General features: G+C 44.2%; 1 protein-coding gene across 3 annotated transcripts in view; it reads left to right on the top strand.

Moving 5' to 3' along the window:
• Positions 1-18744, top strand: part of XDH (xanthine dehydrogenase) — a 79883-nt gene that overhangs the window by 19652 nt on the left and 41487 nt on the right. For 2 of the 3 annotated variants that reach the window (XM_024111569.3, XM_008175030.4), the window contains exons 6-14: positions 2070-2196; positions 3161-3222; positions 4274-4399; positions 5142-5228; positions 5995-6136; positions 7020-7112; positions 9012-9163; positions 11280-11373; positions 13495-13604. In XM_024111569.3, coding sequence (XP_023967337.2) covers positions 2070-2196; positions 3161-3222; positions 4274-4399; positions 5142-5228; positions 5995-6136; positions 7020-7112; positions 9012-9163; positions 11280-11373; positions 13495-13604 — 993 coding nt within the window. Of the gene's footprint in view, positions 1-2069; positions 2197-3160; positions 3223-4273; positions 4400-5141; positions 5651-5994; positions 6137-7019; positions 7113-9011; positions 9164-11279; positions 11374-13494; positions 13605-18744 lie in introns of all 3 variants that reach the window. The other variant, XM_065590556.1, reaches the window with a different exon arrangement.

Below are 18744 nucleotides of genomic sequence, written 5' to 3'. Positions count from 1 at the left end.
AAGTTGCTGCTTTCTGCTGACCCCTTAGGGGCATGCATGGCTTGTTAGCTCTGCCCTGGATACAAGGGAGGTGGGAACAGCTCCTTGGGCAGTGGGACCATGGGCCTGGGACAGACAGCTTCTACTGGAAGAACTCTTGGAACAGCCTACCCTGGGAGGTTGAGGTTTATCTTGTGTTGTTCTTACTTTCCATATGAATAAAGCCAAAGCCCGGAGGGTGTGGGTTTCACCTTAGACCGCATGCGCAGACTTTGCTGGTAGTGGGAATGGCGCCTCCGCATATGTCTATATTGTAACTCTCTGTTATAAGCAAACATGATATTAGGTGTCATTCCAGCTACACTGCTAGTGTTCTTGCTTTGCCCTGCAACGTTGTATTGCTCCAAGTCCTACACCAGGAGTGATCTTGTGGCTAAAGCACAGGACTCGGAGCAGGGCTGCGCAGGGCCTAGGTAGAACAAAAAGTGCAGTTTGCCCGAGGGTGCCCAAAATGATGGATAGGTGGCTGCGGCAAATTTAAGTGTGATCTGGTGCATGGGATTGCAGTGCTACACCTGCTTGGCGCCCACCATCAATAGTGCGAAGAGCGACTTGCCTGCCCCAGCTGGGCCCATATCCCACTGTTGCTGGAGCTGGCATCATTGAACCAGACCTGAGGCAACCCACCATCCTGGTAGCCCAGAGGTCGGAGTAGGGTCGGGAGTTGGGAATACCACTCCAGCTGGCAGTGGGGCCAGAGCTCAGGGAGAGGCAGGACTGGAAGCAGCCCCTTGGCTGCATGCAGGCAGAACCCCCACATCCTCATGGGGTGGGAAGCAACACTACAGGCCTGGACCCTCTCTTACCTGCCATCCCCTCCCCTCTTCTTTAACCTCTTTCATCTCCATCGTAATATTTTGGAAAGGCCGGAGGCCACAGTTTCAGATTTTGTCATTCCGGGGTCCCTCGAAACCAATGTGTGGCCCCTACTGGGAGTCAGGAAATCTAAGTTCTGTTCTTGGCTTTGCCTTGGCCTTCCTGGATGACCTCGGTCAGGAACTCAGTTTCTGTACCTGTAACATTGGGATTTTACTATTTACCTCCCTCACAGGGGCATTGCTGAGGATTAATTCAGTAATGTTTCCAAAGGGTTCTGGAAGTTGTGAGAGAAATACAACATGTTACTATTATACACTGGTGATACTACAGTGCAGTGTTTGGAGATACTAGTTGTTTCATCTTTGCCAGAGATGCTGCCCTTTAGATGGAAATTAAGTTTTCCTCTGCACATAGCTAGCAGCTTGTATAGATTCTTTCCATGATGGTAAACCACAAAGAGAGAACACTTAGACCTAAAGTGAGATGGATGGAGATTGGGTGGCTCCAATTGGATAGAGCTTTTTCCTTTCCCTACCACCTCCCCACCCCCCAGGATCCAAACACATAAGCTTTGAGGGAAAAGGGTTTGAAATCCAAAGGCACAGCTGATTCTGACCAATAGCCCCTATCTTTATGATGGAGCAAATGGAAACCCAGGGACTCAAATACTCTGAGGTAAAATCCTGGTCCCAAAGAATTCTATGACAAAACTCCTGTCAATTTCAGTAGGCCAGGATTTAGGGGGGTGTCTGAAATCCAGACCCCAATTTTGCAGTATGAATTCACCTCATGAGTCTGTCTGAAACCCATCTGAATGGACTAAGGCCTTGTCTATGCTACAGGGAAAAGTCAATCTAAGCTACGCAATTTGAATAGCGTAACTCAAGTCGATGTAGCTTAGATCTACTTACCGCGCGGTCCACACTACGGGATGTCAACGGGAGATGCTCTCCCATCGACTCCCCTTACTTTTCTCGATCCAGTGGAGCACAGGAATCGACGGGAGAGCGATCTGCGGTCAATTTAGCGCTAAATTGACCGCCAATGCATCGATCACCGTGCGTCAATCCCCCGGTAAGTGTAGACAAGCCCTAACTCCTTTGGGAGGAGCTGCCCAGAGACGCGAGGAAGCACTGACTAATGAGATCAGGAAATCAGTGTAGTGCTGCTAACAAGAGCTTGTTTGTGTTTTGGTCACTTTTTCCTCTCAGGAGAGAATAGCAAAAAGCCATGGATCCCAGTGTGGCTTTTGCACTCCTGGCATTGTCATGTCCATGTATGCATTACTTCGCAACAGACCTCAACCAAGCATGGAGGAGATTGAAGAGAATTTCCAAGGTAATGCCTGTTCCAAAACAGACCTGCAGGCAGGCATCTTGTGCTTTTTCGGGGGCTACATTTCCCTCCCCAAGTGGGACAGAGTGCACCTAACTTGATTGCTTTAAAACTGGCCAGGTACTATCAAAGTAAGACCTGGATTGTCTACAATGAGTTGTTCACATTACATTGCTCAGGAGTGTGACGTGAACAGATTCTGGCCGGAAATAGAGGAGAATTCCCATTGTTGTTGTGAATTATCTGCATTACCATAGTGCATAGGAGCCCCAGTCGTATACCAGAGCCCCATGTGCTAGGTGCTGTGCGAACACAGAACAAAAGGGTGGTCTCTGCCCTAAAGAGCTCACAAACTAAATAAATCACCTTATGGTGGGTAGGGGAAACTCCTCGCTGGCATAGAGCCAATGGAGATGACAGAGCTAGCTTCTGCACCAACCACCAGCCCCACAGGTGTGCCCTGGGCTGGGGATGTGGAGGAGCAAAACTCCATTATGCCAATTCTCCTCTTGTGTAGGTTAGAGCAATCTCTTGGTTGCTTTAACTAATACTGGGGCTGGGATTGGGCTCGTGCTGAATCATGGAGTTGTGACCTGCACTACAGTGGCCACGGCTGCTGAAGAGAGGTCGGCCACAGGAGAGAAATGAGCTCTCTGTTGTTCCAGACATTACATAACTGGCATGTTGAGATTAAACACGTGCAGTCAAGGCAGCTGAATGCTAAATAGAGAGAGCTGAAATTTTTGAAATGTCAGTGAAAATTTTCATTGCGATTTTGAATTTCTACATAAAAAAGAGAGTGGTGGATTTTGTGCAGAAATATTCCCAAAATTTCACTTCCCCCCATTTTCTGATTAGCTCTGTCTAAAGTTGAGCTGGGGAAAACCCTCACAGAATCAGCCTCTGACGTGTGCACAGAAAACACTGAATGACTCTTAACCTTTCTCCCTTTGCACTGGCCATGCAGGAAACTTGTGTCGCTGTACAGGATACAGACCCATTCTGCAGGGGTACAGGACATTTGCTAGGGTAAGTGGCCTCAGATAACATTGCACATTTCTGGAAGGCATTCAGCAGGCTGACTTGCTCAACTGTTGAGAAAAGACACTGTTGGACTGGGAGAAAAAGGGAATCCATTTGCCAACCAGCCCCCCCAACTCCCCAACCAAATCCTAAACACAGCCCTGGATCCTATCAGTACGTGCGTTACATATTGATAACATGACAAGACCTACTCATTAACGGCAGTTGCTCAGGTTAGCTCCCTCTAATCACTAAAGTGCTCAGTGCGGTGGTCCCATGTCGGGTCACCAGTAAGCAGGCTTCTTTTTACAGTGCTTTTGCTAAGGCTCTTAAAAATACAGCATCCCACAAAACAGAGCAGCTCCCAAATCACCTGGGTATGTGCAGGTATAGAAAGGTGCCTAACTACGGTGCATGACTAGGGACATACAGCTGCAGAGCCCAATTGGGCAATTACTTTTATGAGAGTTGAACTGCAAAACTAAAATGAAAATGGTGTTAAGCTGAAATGTCAGTGCTGAATATATCCCTCCCCACACACACTACCCACCTGGAGTGGGGCATTAAGCACAGCCATACACTTTTTACTTATTTTTTAAAAAGTCTCCTCCGGGGGGTGTATGGAGAAATGGAGCACCTAGATACTACATTGATTGGTATTATGGACATACCTCAGATGGGTAGCGAACACCAAGATATAAAGCAATGATTTAGCATGGTGGACATGTATATTATTCTGTGTAATGGATGAAATTAAAGAGGAAAATATAGGTAGTTGTGAAACCCATTAGATACTGGAGCAATCTCCAAAAGGAGATGGTGGAAGCTCCACTACTTGAGTTATTTAAAAGTAAACGGCATAGAATATGCTGTAAGGGGCCATTCAGACCCACTGAAAGGGAGAGACCTAATTATTTAGCATCTTCCATCTCCAATTTCTCTGTTTCTATGATAGAAATTATAAATGGGGGAACAATTGCTTTTTCAAGTGGATGAAACTTATTTAGCTTTTTTGAAATCTACAGGTTTTTCTCTAAGCAGTTTTTTGCCTCTGCAGGACTGGAGTTGCTGTGGGGAAGGAATCAATGGGCCAGGTTGCTGTATGACTGGAAAGGATGGAGGCTGTTGTGGTAGAAAAGTCAAGGACCCAGGTTGCTGCATGAATGAGACAAAAGACAATGCAGTAAGGCCTTGCCACACCTTTATTTTTTCTCCGCTTCTTTGTTAGTGTTTTGTAATTCAACTTTTATTTTGTACGTGCCAAAGCCTGAATCTTTCCTCTGATCTTATTCAGGCAAAGCACCTCAGACTGAGGGCTTGTCTACACTTAAAATGCAATAGCAGCACTACTGTGACATTCAGTGTAGACACTACCTATGCCAATGGGAGGGCTCTCCCTTCAATTTATGTAATCCACCTCCCTGAGAGGTGGTAGCTAAGTCGAATTTGAATTCTGAAGAGAATTTTTCTGTCGACCTAACACTGTCTATACAGGGACTCAGGTCAGCTTAACAACACTGCTCAGATTGTGGATTTTTCACACCCTGACTGATTTCGTTAAACCAACCAGGCCTCACTTTGCTTTTATTTGATCTGTGCTCAGGCAAATCTACTGCTGAATCTATTCAATTACCCCAATCTAACATTGCTATAAGTGAGACTGGAATAAAACCCTGTGTGTTTTGCCAGGCAAACTCCTGCTAAGAACATATAAATATAAGTGGGGAGCTCAAGTTCTGGGCCATTGTTTAATTCATCTGTCTGTGTAATTCCACTCTATTAGTTGTACTGTTCATCATTTAACAAAATAATGAAAAGCATTGTATCAGAAAGGAAAAATGAACCAGAGTTACATGTAGACAGAGTTAAGTTCTCTTGTTTTGAGAAAAGAAATTTCTCTAACAGGAATTTGCTTTGTTTAACAGGCAATGGTGTCCTCCATCTTGTTCAACCCAGCTGAGTTCCAGCCTTTGGACCCCACCCAGGAGCCTATCTTCCCTCCAGAGTTGCTGGTAGGCGCATTCATGCAGCAGTGAATGCAGCTCATTGGTCTGTTTCTCTCACCTGGGCTTTGAGTGACCCATGTGGCTCTTGCCCCAAGGAGCTTACAGTGTAAAAGACAGGCACCAATAAAATAAGACACATTTGCTGACCCAGAGCAGGCATTAGCATTCCAGTCTTTCACATAAGAGCCCTGCCAGAAGAGGCTTTCCATGGGATACACAGGATAAGCTGAATCAGTGCATCCCCCATTTCCGGTCAGCACTACTCACTTTCAGAGCTGCTCTGGCTTCCTCTCCGATCATCCCCCAACTCCCTATAAAGGAACAATTACGGAGGTTGTGTCCCTGCAATCCCAGGCTGGGCAGACTTTCTACCACCAGATGCCCTGCACACTGATTGCACCATCATAGCCCAGAGTGGGGTCCACCAGGTGGGTGTGTTCTCTGCCTCCTATACATTTAACAAATCACCCTTAAAACTCAGTTGTTATGGCCGCTGGCAGCTCCCCTTGACCCAACTCAACATTAGCCAGTGTGCTGGTGCTCCCTTTGTGAGGGTCACACTGAGTTTGTTTATGCCAACACCAGCTCCCTCTGTTTCGTTTGTAAGAAGCGTGTTACTGGAGGGCAGCAATTTGGGCTGACTCCTATCTAGTTTCCGCTTCCTAATAAGCAGCAGTCATGCGGTAAGGAGAATTGGCAAAAACAAAGCCGGGGCAGGGATTCTTGATGGAAACATTTCACGATCTGAGTCTGTCCCATTTTATTTTCTCAGACGCAGAAAGACAAACCCCAGGAACAGCTGTGCTTCAAAGGCGAGCGTGTGATGTGGATACGGCCCACGACACTCGAGGAGCTGCTTGTACTCAAGGCCCAGTACCCCGATGCTAAGCTCGTTGTAGGGAACACAGAAGTTGGTAAGAGGAAGAGCTGAGGCTCAGTTTGAGCAGTTGCTAAAGTTATCCACAGAAAGGTTTTCCCAAGCACAATGCAAAACCAGTCTGGACTTCCTTAAAGCAGCCCAAGTTAAACCCCCATGGGAGTGGTTTCTGCAGAGCATGTCGAGGAGGATTTTAATTCTTCCCACATGGATCAGTCTCACGAACATCCTTGTGTCCTGTTTGTTGGAGCAAGCTAAATAAGTGCTAATTCAGATCGGTGGGCCTTTCGTTCTAACTTGGTGCCAGTTATTAATGGGTTATTGACAAGAAGAGGCACACAGATACACAACAGACTGCTCTGGTTTTCGCAGGAAGGGAAGAGAGACACTGAAAATGTACTTGGGTGAATCCAGTCCTGAAACTTTCAGCCGTTTACCTGAAGTTGTCCAGGGACTGGGCAAACCTCTTAGGAGTGAGGGTTTGCAGTGCTCTCAAACTTTTTTTTTTTTTTGGCAGGGGGGTGGAGAGGGAGAGAGAGATTTGCAAAGCCAATCTGATTTCATGAACAATTTCCCTCCTGCTATCTAATCCTATTTTCCTGGTCAAGTGCTGTTCAGCCTAACATGATGATAGCAATGAGTCAGTTATGTCCACATGCAATCTGGGAGCTCCTTCACAGGAGAAGAGGTTGGTGGATATTGCAGATTGGAGAGACATCTCATGGGTTCTAGCCCTGAAATGTCATTACACAAATGCCACCATTGGCCAGTGATAAATGTGGCCCTTCTTTGGGAACTCTTTAAGCCATTACATAACCGGTATAGGCTGTGGTTACTGAAGTTCACTGATCTTTGTTACACAATAATGCTGCCTTTTCCCTGAGAAGCGACTAACTCAGGGAATCTTGTTTTTCTTTGAGGTATTGAGATGAGGTTAAAGAACATGCTGTATCCAGTGATAATAGCACCAGCTTGGATCCCTGAAATGACCTTTGTTCAGCACACAGAGGCAGGTAGGTAACGAGTATTCATAATGCTATGTAGTCAGTGTGACCTTTGGGAAAGGTACAAGGGAGGGGCTGGGTACACTGCCCCAAAAACAGAGAAACTAGAACTGCATTGATTAGGATGAAGGACCCCCTTCTTTTATTCCCATCACCTTTTCTGAGGCCAGATCTGTTCAGCTTATTCATGCTAGGAGTGCCACTGAAATCAATAGGACAGGTTGCATGAGTAAGGGACGCACCTATTAGCCGCTCATCATTATTCTGAGATTAACTAGTTGAATTGTTTCCCCTTTATTGGGAGTAGATGAGGGGGAAGGCAGATCTGAGTTAAATTTCAATACAAAGATTTCACAGTGCCCAGATGTTGTAAAGATCTGGAAACACATAGTAGTAAGGGCCAGGAATGGTCATTACTGGGAAAAATATTAGAAATTTCATAGCAGTTCCATGTGAGGTGCTTTATGCAAATTAATGGGTTAATTTGCATATTAGCTAATAATTTGCAAGTGACCATAATCTTTCGTTTTAAAAAATTGTGCTTATAAGGCAGTGGTTTGATAGCCCATATGAATGAAGTCCTGAGCTTATCTGGCTGGCAGAAGCAGGGCAAACTTCCCATTCACTTTGCCCTGCCAGTATGACTCAACCTCTACGGATATGTCTACACTGCAATTTAAGCACAGGGTTAATGTGACTTGAGTGAGATGACCCATGTTAGGGAACCTTGGACTTGAGCATCTATGTTGTATATTAACCTTATCTTAAGACTTTTCTAACCCAAGCTCAAATCTAGGGCTCTGGCATCCTGCCCTGCAGGGTGCAGACCCAAGTCAAAATAACCATATCCCAGAGTCCCTAGCACTCCCTCTCCTTCCTTCCACCGCCAAATATGGCTGCTCTAGCCCTACGACCTTGGCGCACTGTGGGAAAACTTTACTACCCACCCTGCACATTAGCAGGAAGCAGCTCGCTTTGCAAAAGGCATGATCAGTTTGTGCTCCTTTGCAAACCCAGGAGGCTCTATGATAGTGTGCTTGCAGATTGGTGATAAGAACAGAATAGGATAATGCTGACCTGAGCGGCTGCCATTTGCAATAGAGTGGATGGCAGATTTTTGGGATAAAGGAGAGTAAGGAAGTTGTCCCATGGAATTGTGGGATACTTCTGGCTGACTCCCAGGACCCAAGTCATGCGGGGCAATAGGGATGGACCCTGGGTCCTGATATAACTTGAGCATGGATCCTCCAGCCCTGCAGGGTCCTGAGACCGTGGGTCCGAGCCCTGAGTTAGTACGTTTGCAGTGTAGCCGCAAGGGGATTAGGCTTGAGTCCAGGCTCAGGCATGGGTTTACGTTGCAGTGTAGACATACCCTAGAAGTAATTCAGTATCCATGGTCCAATGCAGTTCTTCACCTCTTTGTTGAGCCTAGCAACTCATATAAAGCTTAGTGTTCAGTTTATTATGTGAGAGTTGGAATTTAAATCCACCAGACTCATCTCAGATAGGGGCTCCCGTTAGATAGGAACAACCTGTATGTCACACCGACAGCCTACGAGTGAAAGGTTCCGTAGCTCATGAGCAATTCCCAGACGCGTTTAGTCTCCCAATAAGTGCTGTCATAAGAGTGGTGGTTGGTATAGTTGTGGGTGGTTCCTAATTGGTGGGTGCAGTTTGTGCGTGTGCCTGTTGTTGGTGGACTGTGTGGTTCAGTGCATGTTCGGTTAGGAGAAGTGGTTGAAAATTTTCAACCGGAAAATGGTATTAGTGAATGAATGAAAACAAATATTTTTATGGGAAAAATGCAGTGCCCCACGCACCTTCCTCTGCAAGTGCCCCGGTGTAACTGTCTTCCTGGGAAACGTACACCTTGGCTGTTGGTAAAAATTCTGTTCTTCTCCCTGGTAGGTATTACCTTTGGTGCTGCCTGCACCCTGAGCTTTGTAGAAGTGGTGCTGAAAAAAGCTGTGGCTGAACTTCCTGCCTACAAAACGGAATTGTTCCAGGCTGTACTAGAACAGCTGCGATGGTTTGCAGGCCCACAGATCAAAAACGTTGCAGTAAGTGACTCAGGAAAGCTAGTGAGCTAATGCTGGAGGGAGGGGCAGGAAACTTAAATGAAGAAAACTCAGATTGAATAATTGACCCTGCCAGTATCACATGCCTAGTGCTCCTCTTATTATGCTGGGACATCTGAAAGACATTGTGCCCCTATTTGAAAGACATTATGTCCCTTTCTTGTGGATTCTTTTCCAATAAAACTCTACTGCAGGTAGATTATTTTGCCTTGTGTTGTCTTTGGTTGCTATATGACAGTGGTTCTCAACAAGGGGTACATGTACCCCTGGGGGTACTCAGAAGTCTGCCAGGGGGTACATCAACTCATACAGATATTTGCCTAGTTTTACAACAGGCTGCATAAAAAGCTCTAGTGAAGTCAGTACAAACTAAAATGTCATACACCCAATGATTTATTTATACTGCTCTTTATACTATACACTGAAACATACGTACAATATTTACATTCCAATTGATTTATTTTATAATTATATGGTAAAATCAGAAAGTAAGCAATGTTTCAGTAATAGTGCGCTGTGACACTTTTGTATTTTTTGTCTGATTTTGTAAGCAAGTACTTTTTAAGTGAGGTGAAACTTGGGGGTACGCAAGACAAATCAGACTCCTGAAAGGGGTAGAGTAGACTGGAAGGGTTGAGAGCCACTGCTATATGACATGGGCAGCTCACCAAGGAAAAGCAGAAGGAATCTGCTGCATTCATTACTATTACCAGACAAATGGGAAAACTCTAGGGCAGCCTGGAAATGAGGAGACATTTAACAAAGAAGCATTTAGGGTGAACCCAAAACTTCAAAGGGTCATTAAAACAAAAGCCTGACCAGGAAGCCTCAGAGCATTGACCCCATAATTCTCTGTAAGCAAAGGCCACTCTGTCTTCTACAGTCTCTGCTACAGCTTCAGAAGGCAGCCCTTGATAGGGGCTTATCTGGAGTGGTGTTACGACAGGGCTGCCTGAATGACACTGGCCGTACCTGGGTCCAGGTGCTCTTTGGGTGCTGAAAAGCAGACCTGACGTGGCTTTTTCCTTGTCTGAGTCTACCGATGCCCACGGTGTTTTGACTCTGTAAGGAAGATGAGAGATGGGCAGAGGTGGATTGGCAAGGCCTGTCATACCTCAGTGCGACTCTAACATGGTCATCCTGCTCAGTGATGAGTGTGAAAGCTGATACTGCCTTGATGCTTAGAGGGTGCATCTTCCCTGTCCTCTGCAAAGCCCAGTTCAAGCCCTGCTTTTAGGGCTAACCAAGAATGTGAGAATCTAATGATCCTACTAGATATCTCCTCTGTGCTTTGCAAGTTATCTAGGGCTATGCTTTTTGAGGCTCAGAGACCTGTTGAATGAGGCTACATCTACACTACAGGGGGGAGTCGATTTAAGATATGCAAATTCAGCTACATGAATAGCGTAGCTGAATTCGACGTATCGCAGCCGACTTACCCCGCTGTGAGGACGGCGGCAAAATCGACCTCTGCGGCTTCCTGTCGACGGCGCTTACTCCCACCTCCGCTGGTGGAGTAAGAGCGTCGATTCGGGGATCGATTGTCGCGTCCCGATGGGACGCGATAAATCGATCCCCGAGAGGTCGATTTCTACCCGCCAATTCAGGCGGGTAGTGTAGACCTAGCCTAAGAAAATCACTTTTAAAGCAGGCTGAAAAACCTGACATGAGGCCTTATGCTGCAAGGTTATAAGTGCCCTCAATTCCCAGCACAGCCAATGGGAACTGAGCCATTGAGCATTTCTCAGGAGGTGCTCTGCACCTTGCAGGATCAGGCCCTTCATCATGGCTCCAATATTTGAATTTTGGAACCATTATCATGAATGATTAGAGCATGAGGCATTTTTTATGTACAGGTAAGGAACATCCTTGAAAACCATTTCAGTCAAATGCCTTAGGATTGATACTGGCTCTGTGGGTTTTGTGTGTTCATCATTGGAACTGAATTAAGGCCCTAAAATTGTCACGGTAGCAAAACAAACCTGAATCTAGACAAACTCTAGGTGATATCAGTGAATCAGTGATAGTTAGTGAAGTAGCACTAGCCAACCCTTCCCAGCTGTCTTCTAATTCATGTGTTTGGTTTACTTTATTCCAGGCTCTTGGGGGAAATATAATGACTGCTAGTCCAATTTCCGATCTCAACCCTGTCTTTATGGCATGTGGTAGCAAACTGACTTTGGTGTCAAATGGTAAGTTTATTCAAAGTTCTAAATGACAGTGTGGGATGTAGGGTAATCAGTAGTCCTTTGCCATGACTGCTTAGTTCAGGCCAGAACATAGGGGAAAAAACCCTGCATGTAACATTAGGGACTCTGTTTTAGTCTTTCTGGACGCTAAAGAACCACAAGGCCTATCTATGTTCAACAGTCTCAATAAAGAATCCCTTTTGCCTTTGTAATGGCAGATGTTCAAAGGAATCCCACTAACACCCCTTCCTTCTCCCCCGCCACACACAGAAAATTAACTGAAAAGGTCCATTCCTGAGGAAGAAGTAAAGGGATTATGGTGACTGTAGGAGTGAAGTCCGTGTTTCTGTCACCATAGTTCCATGTACTGGACAGGGGACTGGACTAGATGACCTCTCGAGGTCCCTTTCAATCCTGCAATTCTATGACTCTATGATCCCTGTGGGTCTTTGAGATCAGGGTTGTTGCCTGACTTTTCATAGAACCATAGGACTGGAAGGGACCTCAAGAGGTCATCTAGTCCAGTCCCCTGCACTCATGGCAGGACTAAGTATTATTTAGACCATGCCTGATAGGTGTTTGTCTAACCTGCTCTTAAAAATCCCCAATTATGGAGATTCCACAACCTCCCTGGGCAATTTATTCCAGTGCTTAACCACTCTGACATGAAGTTTTCCTTAATGTCCAACCTAATCTGCCCTTGCTGCGATTTAAGACCATTGCTTCTTGTCCTATCCTCAGAGGTTAACAAGAACAATTTTTCTCTCTTCTCCTTGTAACAGCCTTTTATGTACTTGAAAACTATCATGTCTCCTCTCAGTCTTCTCCAGACTAAACAAACCCAGTTTTTTCAATCTTCCCTCATACGTCATGTTTTCTAGACATTTAATCATTTTTGTTGCTCTTCTCTGGACTTTCTCCAATTTGTCCACATCTTTCCTGAAATGTGGTGCCCAGAAATGGACACAATACTCCAGTTGAGGTCTAATCAGTGCGGAGTAGAGCGTAAGAATTACTTCTCGGGTCTTGCTTACAACACTCTTGCTAATACATCCCAGAATGATGTTTGATTTTTTTGCGACAGTGCTACACTGCTGACACGTACTATCATACTAAATATGTTAAAGATCATATATGGCATTTGCTATTTAGAAGATATTGAAGGGGTTGGCTTAAATAGGATCCTTTTGGGAATTAAGAAGAAGTGCTGGTTTGTAATGTTCTCTTGTGAATGGTGAAAAAGGCACATTGGGATAAGTGCTGGGTGAAATTTTTTAACCAAAACTGTTTTGGGGGAAAAGAATAAAGATTCATTAACATTGTAATGTGTTGAGAACTTGTGAGACAAGGTGGGTAAGGTAATATCTTTTATTGAACCAACTTCTGTTGGTGAAAGAGACAAGCTTTCAAGGTACACAGAGCTCTTCTTCAGGTCTGATATCCTGGGACCAACAAGGCTACAACAACATTGCAAACAACATTAGGAATTTGTGTCAGTTTTGTCAAATTGTTTTAGCCAAAATCTCCCTTCTTAAAAAAAAAAATCCAAAAAAGTCAAAATTGTCTTCCATTTTAATTTTTTTTTTAATTTAAAAGTCAAAAAATGCTTGAAATTGAAACAAAACAATTAATTATTATAAACTATTATTTACTTTTTGTCTTGCTGAAGATTTTGAAAAAAATTGTGTTTTGGAAGATTATGGTTTTTTTCAACGTTTTGGAATTGCCAGCAAACTGAAAAATCATTTATTCACACATCCCTAATTGGGATGTTGGAAACTGGTTCACTTGGGTGTTTGGAATGAATTATGATCAAAGGGACACATCCCCAAATCTTTATTTCCTGTTTAGCTCAGCGTTATGCAGGCAAAACTCCCATGGAAGTCAGTGGGAGTTGTGCCTGTGTGAGGACTGAGCTGAACTTGAGGAAATAGTTCAGGATTTGGCTAAAAAGAGTTAGAAATTAAGAGGAAAAATAACGGAGATCAGATCAAATTTCGTTTATGTAACTGCAAGGTCCTCTCTACATGCCTGACAATAATTCTTTACATGGATGAAATGGGAGACTATTACCTGATACACTTGCCCAATCATTTGTTTCTCTTTCCTCTCTTTGTTCTACAGAGGGCAAAAGGACTATAAGGATGGATGAAAAGTTCTTTACTGGTTACAGAAAGACAGTACTAAAACCTAAGGAAATACTGCTCTCCATTGAGATGCCTTACTCTAGGAAGGTGAGATGCTGGAATTAACAATAGTCTAATGGCTGTGTAAAGCTGATCTGGTGTTACCCTATAGGGAACCCAAAATGCCTAATGCTTCTAATCTAAACTAGTCTTTCCCTGAAGACGGACTTCCAGCAGAGATGTGCTTAATTAGCCCCCTACAGGGTCAGCTAGAAAGAAGGTCATTTTTAGAATGGCTGCCCCCCTCTGGATCACAAGTGTTCTGTGTCCATTTTGGCTATGGTAATATGCCACCAAATGAGGGACTCCAGACATTATTTAAGTCTCTTCTAGTGTCTGTCCACCAGACACATATAGACCTTCTCCATGTACTTAACCTTTAGGCTATCAAGAAATGTGGGTGGTTCCACAGAAGATAAAAACAAGCCAATGGAAATTAATGGAATATTTTTAACTGTAACAGTTGAGAATATTTTTCTGTGATGCTATCTGACAATACAATTTTTAAAAATAAATGTTAAGTGTTATGAACATCTCTACTTCCTTCTGGGTGATTTTCTAGGAGGTGGGTAAAGACGTGAGTGGGAGAAGCTGAAAGGCTTTTCTACCCAGTGTTTTGGCTAGTCTAACAAGATATTTCCCCAAGAAAGGCCAAAACTGGACTTCTTATCCTCAGCCAGTTCCCCAGTACAGCTGTTTCTTGGACTCTTCACTGCTAGTTAATTGTCCAAAAGCAATTCTGCTTGCACTGTGGTGGGGTGTTGTAGTTCAGTTCCATCTCCATAAGGAGCAGGATGACAACTCAAGAGGTAAAGTACCAGAGCATTGATTGGTTGACCAGTGAAGTTGTGAGCCATTCCTCTATAACAAGAGTAGGGCTGATATGGGGAAGCAGGCATTATGGAGAAATGTACAGCTATACATAAGTGAAAACAGAGAGAGGAGTCTACCAAATACAGGCCTTTAACTAGTACAGGAAGTAATCAGATCAGCAGAACATTTCACCTGAATGTTTTGGGGCTTCTCTCCCCGCGCCAGGTGAGTTTAGATCTGTCAGAAGGTGCTAGTTTAACATTCCTGCAGATTCAAGTTCCCTATTGATCACAGTGAAGCTGGTGGCACTGCAAACTTCCCCATGCAGTTCTAATGTAATTAACCATTGGAACAATTTACCAAGGATTGTGGTGGGTTCTCCATCACTGACAATTTTAAAATCAAGATTGGATGCTTTTCTAAAAGCTATAGGAATTGTTTTGGGGAAGTTCTATGGCCTATGCTATATTGGAGGTCAGACTAGATGATCACCGTGGTCCTTTCTGGCCTTGGAATCTATGGATCTATGTTTCTTGACTATGCACTGAAAAGTTAGTCTCTAGGGATAAGAAGGTAGGGCAATCTCTGTGTCCATACAGTCCTTGGCCTATTTGCTGAGACTGTAAACAGAGGGGCTGGTCAGGGTGGTGGTTTTTGCAATGTGGACTTCATTCTGCTGGGACCTGGACTGAGGCCATGAAACTCACTTTAGACTGAACAATGATCAGATCTGTTCATTACTGGCCTGGTCTGAATTTTAATAAGTCACACAGAGGTAAAAGGCTCTATATAGCATTATCAGTAATGAATCATACTATTGTCCTCCTCAGAACCTAAATTTTTTCATATCCATTAAGACCATCATGACTGGTGTGGAGAAAGTAAATAAGGAAGTGTTATTTACTCCTTCTCATAACACAAGAATTAGGGGTCACCAAATGAAATGAATAGACATCAGGTTTAAAACAAACAAAAGGAAGTATTTCTTCACACAACACACAGTCAGTCTGTGGAACTCTTTGCCAGAGGATGTTTTGAAGGCCAAGACTATAACAGGGTTCAAAAAAGAACTAGATAAGTTCACAGAGGATAGGTCCATCAATGGCTATTAGCCAGGATGGGCTGGGATGGTGTCCCTAGCCTCTGTTTGCCAGAAGCTGGGAATGAGTGACAGGAGATAGATCACTTGATGATTACCTGTTCTGTTCATTCCCTCTGGTGCACCTGGCATTGGCCACTGTTGGAAGATGGGATACTGGGCTAGATGGATCTTTGGTCTGACCCAGTATGGCCATTCTTATGTTCTTATGTTCTTAATTGACATGACCTGTAGGTCATGCTAGATGGTCACCAGCTGACCTTGAAAAACCAAAGCTATTTTTGAACTCTTGGCATATCATGAGCTGTTGACTGATCTTTGGCTTATGGCGATCAGCTCAGCAAGACTAAAGTTCTTCAATGGATACGCAAATCTATATGGTAGGAGGATTTTCCCTCTTCTAAGTGGCAGTCAAGGTATTCTGAGATCACAATTTTTGGCAATTGGTAAACCAAGCTAAAGAAAGGCTGGTTTAACACAGTGCTAGTATAAAGGGTCTGATTTTCCATTGTGTTACACCAGTTTTATACTGGTGTAATTCCGTTGATTTCACTGGTGTCATACCTGTGTAAAGCTGGTATAACAAAATAGAGATTTCAAGCCCTGTATTCAGCAATCTTCACTATTGTTCAGTGTTGCTGTAGTTTTGTTACACTGTTGTTTTATCCCATGGAGATGGGTGAATGCTGATCCCTCTAGTTTGTATTGGTGAATGCTGTGAATTCATTGGTGGATTTTTGCTTGTATCCTCAGCTTCATGATGTAAATGGGTTTACCCAGCAGGAGAAAATTCAAAGGGTGACAACCACCCCCTCCTTCATCTCTCACATTAGTGTCCTCTGATTGTAATGTTATTATTGGACATCTCCATTATTGGCCTCCCTCTTTTGTGATGATTGACGGGGGCGAGGGGGGTGGGATGGGGGAAGAAGCTCACGTGGCAGTGATATTCCTGAAAATGTGAACATTTGCTATTACACTTTGTCCATTGAGTTGGCATTGTTAATGTGATATAAGCTGAGGATGCTGTCATCTGACACATGTCGGGAAGGGGAAAGAAAAGGGTAATTTGATTTGCATCTGTAACTCCTGCTGCTACTGGGAAAACCCCTTCTCCCTTTGTCTTCACAGCTCGGAGTCAAAAAGATGTGTTTTTACTGACAGATGACTAATGCAAGTTAGCTAAACCACTGTAAAATCCTAGTGGAGACAAGGCATGGTAGTTTTACTGTAGTATAGCTAGCCAAGGTCAGCAGTGTGCATAGTGTTGACCTTGTGTAGGTACATGGTGGGGCAATCTGCAGGTGCCTGGTTTAGCTTGTGTTAGTTATCTCACTGTAAAAACCACACCTTTTGGGCAGTGAAGACATAGCCTCAGATATGGAGTCTGCAGGAGATTTGCTGAGTGTCAACCTCTCACTGTCATTTCATTACTGGAAAGCTCATTGAAATGCAAAGTGAGGGCAGAGGCTGCATTTCCTCTTCTTTGATAGTTAACAAGTGTAACAAGCAAAGTGGCAGAATGATATGCGCTGGCAAGGAGGGCACCAATACATGCTGCTCTCATATTATCCGCTGGCTGCCCACTAATTAGGGCCATGTGTGGAAAGATGCATGGAGGATGTGAAATGAAAGCTTCAGCTGTGCACTTCCAGTAATGAGTTCGCAATGCACAAAACCAGGCACTTGAGAGAGTGCACTCATTACAAACAATAGAGGCTGCTGCTGCCGGGGGATAATTAACTGACCAGAACTTTCTGCTGCTCAGTGTCTTGCATACATGCCATCACTGAACACTTTTTTACAGCAAACTACTGAAAAGAGCGATATAAAGGGACTGATTCTTTGCTTACCGCAGGATACCAGTAATTTCAGTGGGAGTTTCTCATATCCTGCATGGCAGGGAAAGACTGGGTCCAATATGAACTAAGGCCCTCCCTATCAGCGAGTTGAAGCTGGCATTATTTGTACACATTGAGCATCATTAGTTGCAGGTGAACTGGTGTGCTTTGTATGTTGCAGCTATTTGTGCCCTAAAGAAAATATTCTGAAAAAGAAAAGGTTGTTGTGCTCCAGCATGGATGTGAGTCAAGTGCTTGGCAAAGTCCTCTGCACTGGGCAGAACAAAGTCGCAAGCCCCTTGCCCACCAACTCCCTTATTCCGTCAAATGCCATCCTCTGTGTGCAGTTTGGACAAGTTTAGCTGCATGCTGACCTTTTAGACAGGGGTAAGTTGTAGCCACACATCAGCAGTCCCAGGCAAGCAGGATTGGGTTCCCTTGTGCCTCTGAAGCTATACTGATTTACACTGACTAAGGTATGTCTAGAGAGCTTACAGTGGCGCAGCTGTACTGATGCAGCTGCGACTCTGTAAGATCTCCCCTGGAGCCGCTCAATGATGACTGGAGAGAGCTCTCCCGTCGGCATAATTAATCCACCCGCAACAAGCAGCGGTAGAAGCTCTCCCGCTACATAGTGCTGTGCACACTAGCCCATATGCCGACGTAATGTATGTCATTCGTGTGTGTGTGTGTGTGTGTGTGTGTGTGTGTGTGTGTGTGTGTGTGTAATATTCACACCCCGGAGCAATATAACGCTTGCCAACATAAGTGGTAGTGTGGACATAGCCTTAGATTCTGGCCCCAGCTGTTTAGCTGATTTCACTTAATCTGCGTTTAGCTCAGCAATTCAGCAATTGCCTGTTTTACACACATTCATGTTGGCTTTTGAGTGCACACTTTGATCCACCTGCAGTTCTTGTTAATTAATTAATTAATTTAATGGAGACTCGCTCAAAATTTGGCTTGTATGGTGAAAAACTTGAGCAGTTAGTTATAAGGCAGAAATTAAGAGATGGAAGCAAGAGAGAAAAGAAGAGGAATATTTTGGAATGAGGCAAAGAGCCAATAAGTTGGAGCGATGCAGGGAGTCCATGCCAGATACTAGGATCTGCTGAAGAGAACTGCCTGAGATTTTTTTAAAAAGTAAAAGGAATGGTGGAAGTCCCATTGCTGGAGACTGGATAATACCCCGCCAGAGAACAAACCGAACAAACAAGTTAAGAGGTGTTTGGATCTATGCTCTTAGTCTGACCCATTTTAGAGCTGGGAGCCAGGTGTGAAATTTAGTTCTGTATTTGAGTTAAAATTTCAAGGACTCCCTAGATCTGAGGTTATTTGGATCTATTTTTTTTTAAATCAGGCCTGTATTTAATTAACATGAGAAAAAGATGGAATTGTTGAGAGAGGGAAATAGAGCTGAGTGAAATTTTTCCTC

The sequence above is a fragment of the Chrysemys picta genome, chromosome 3 (genome assembly GCF_011386835.1).
Source record: "Chrysemys picta bellii isolate R12L10 chromosome 3, ASM1138683v2, whole genome shotgun sequence".
NCBI classification, from domain to species: domain Eukaryota; kingdom Metazoa; phylum Chordata; order Testudines; family Emydidae; genus Chrysemys; species Chrysemys picta.
The sequence above is the reverse complement of the archived record's forward strand: the minus strand, read 5'-3'. Positions and strand labels throughout refer to the sequence as shown.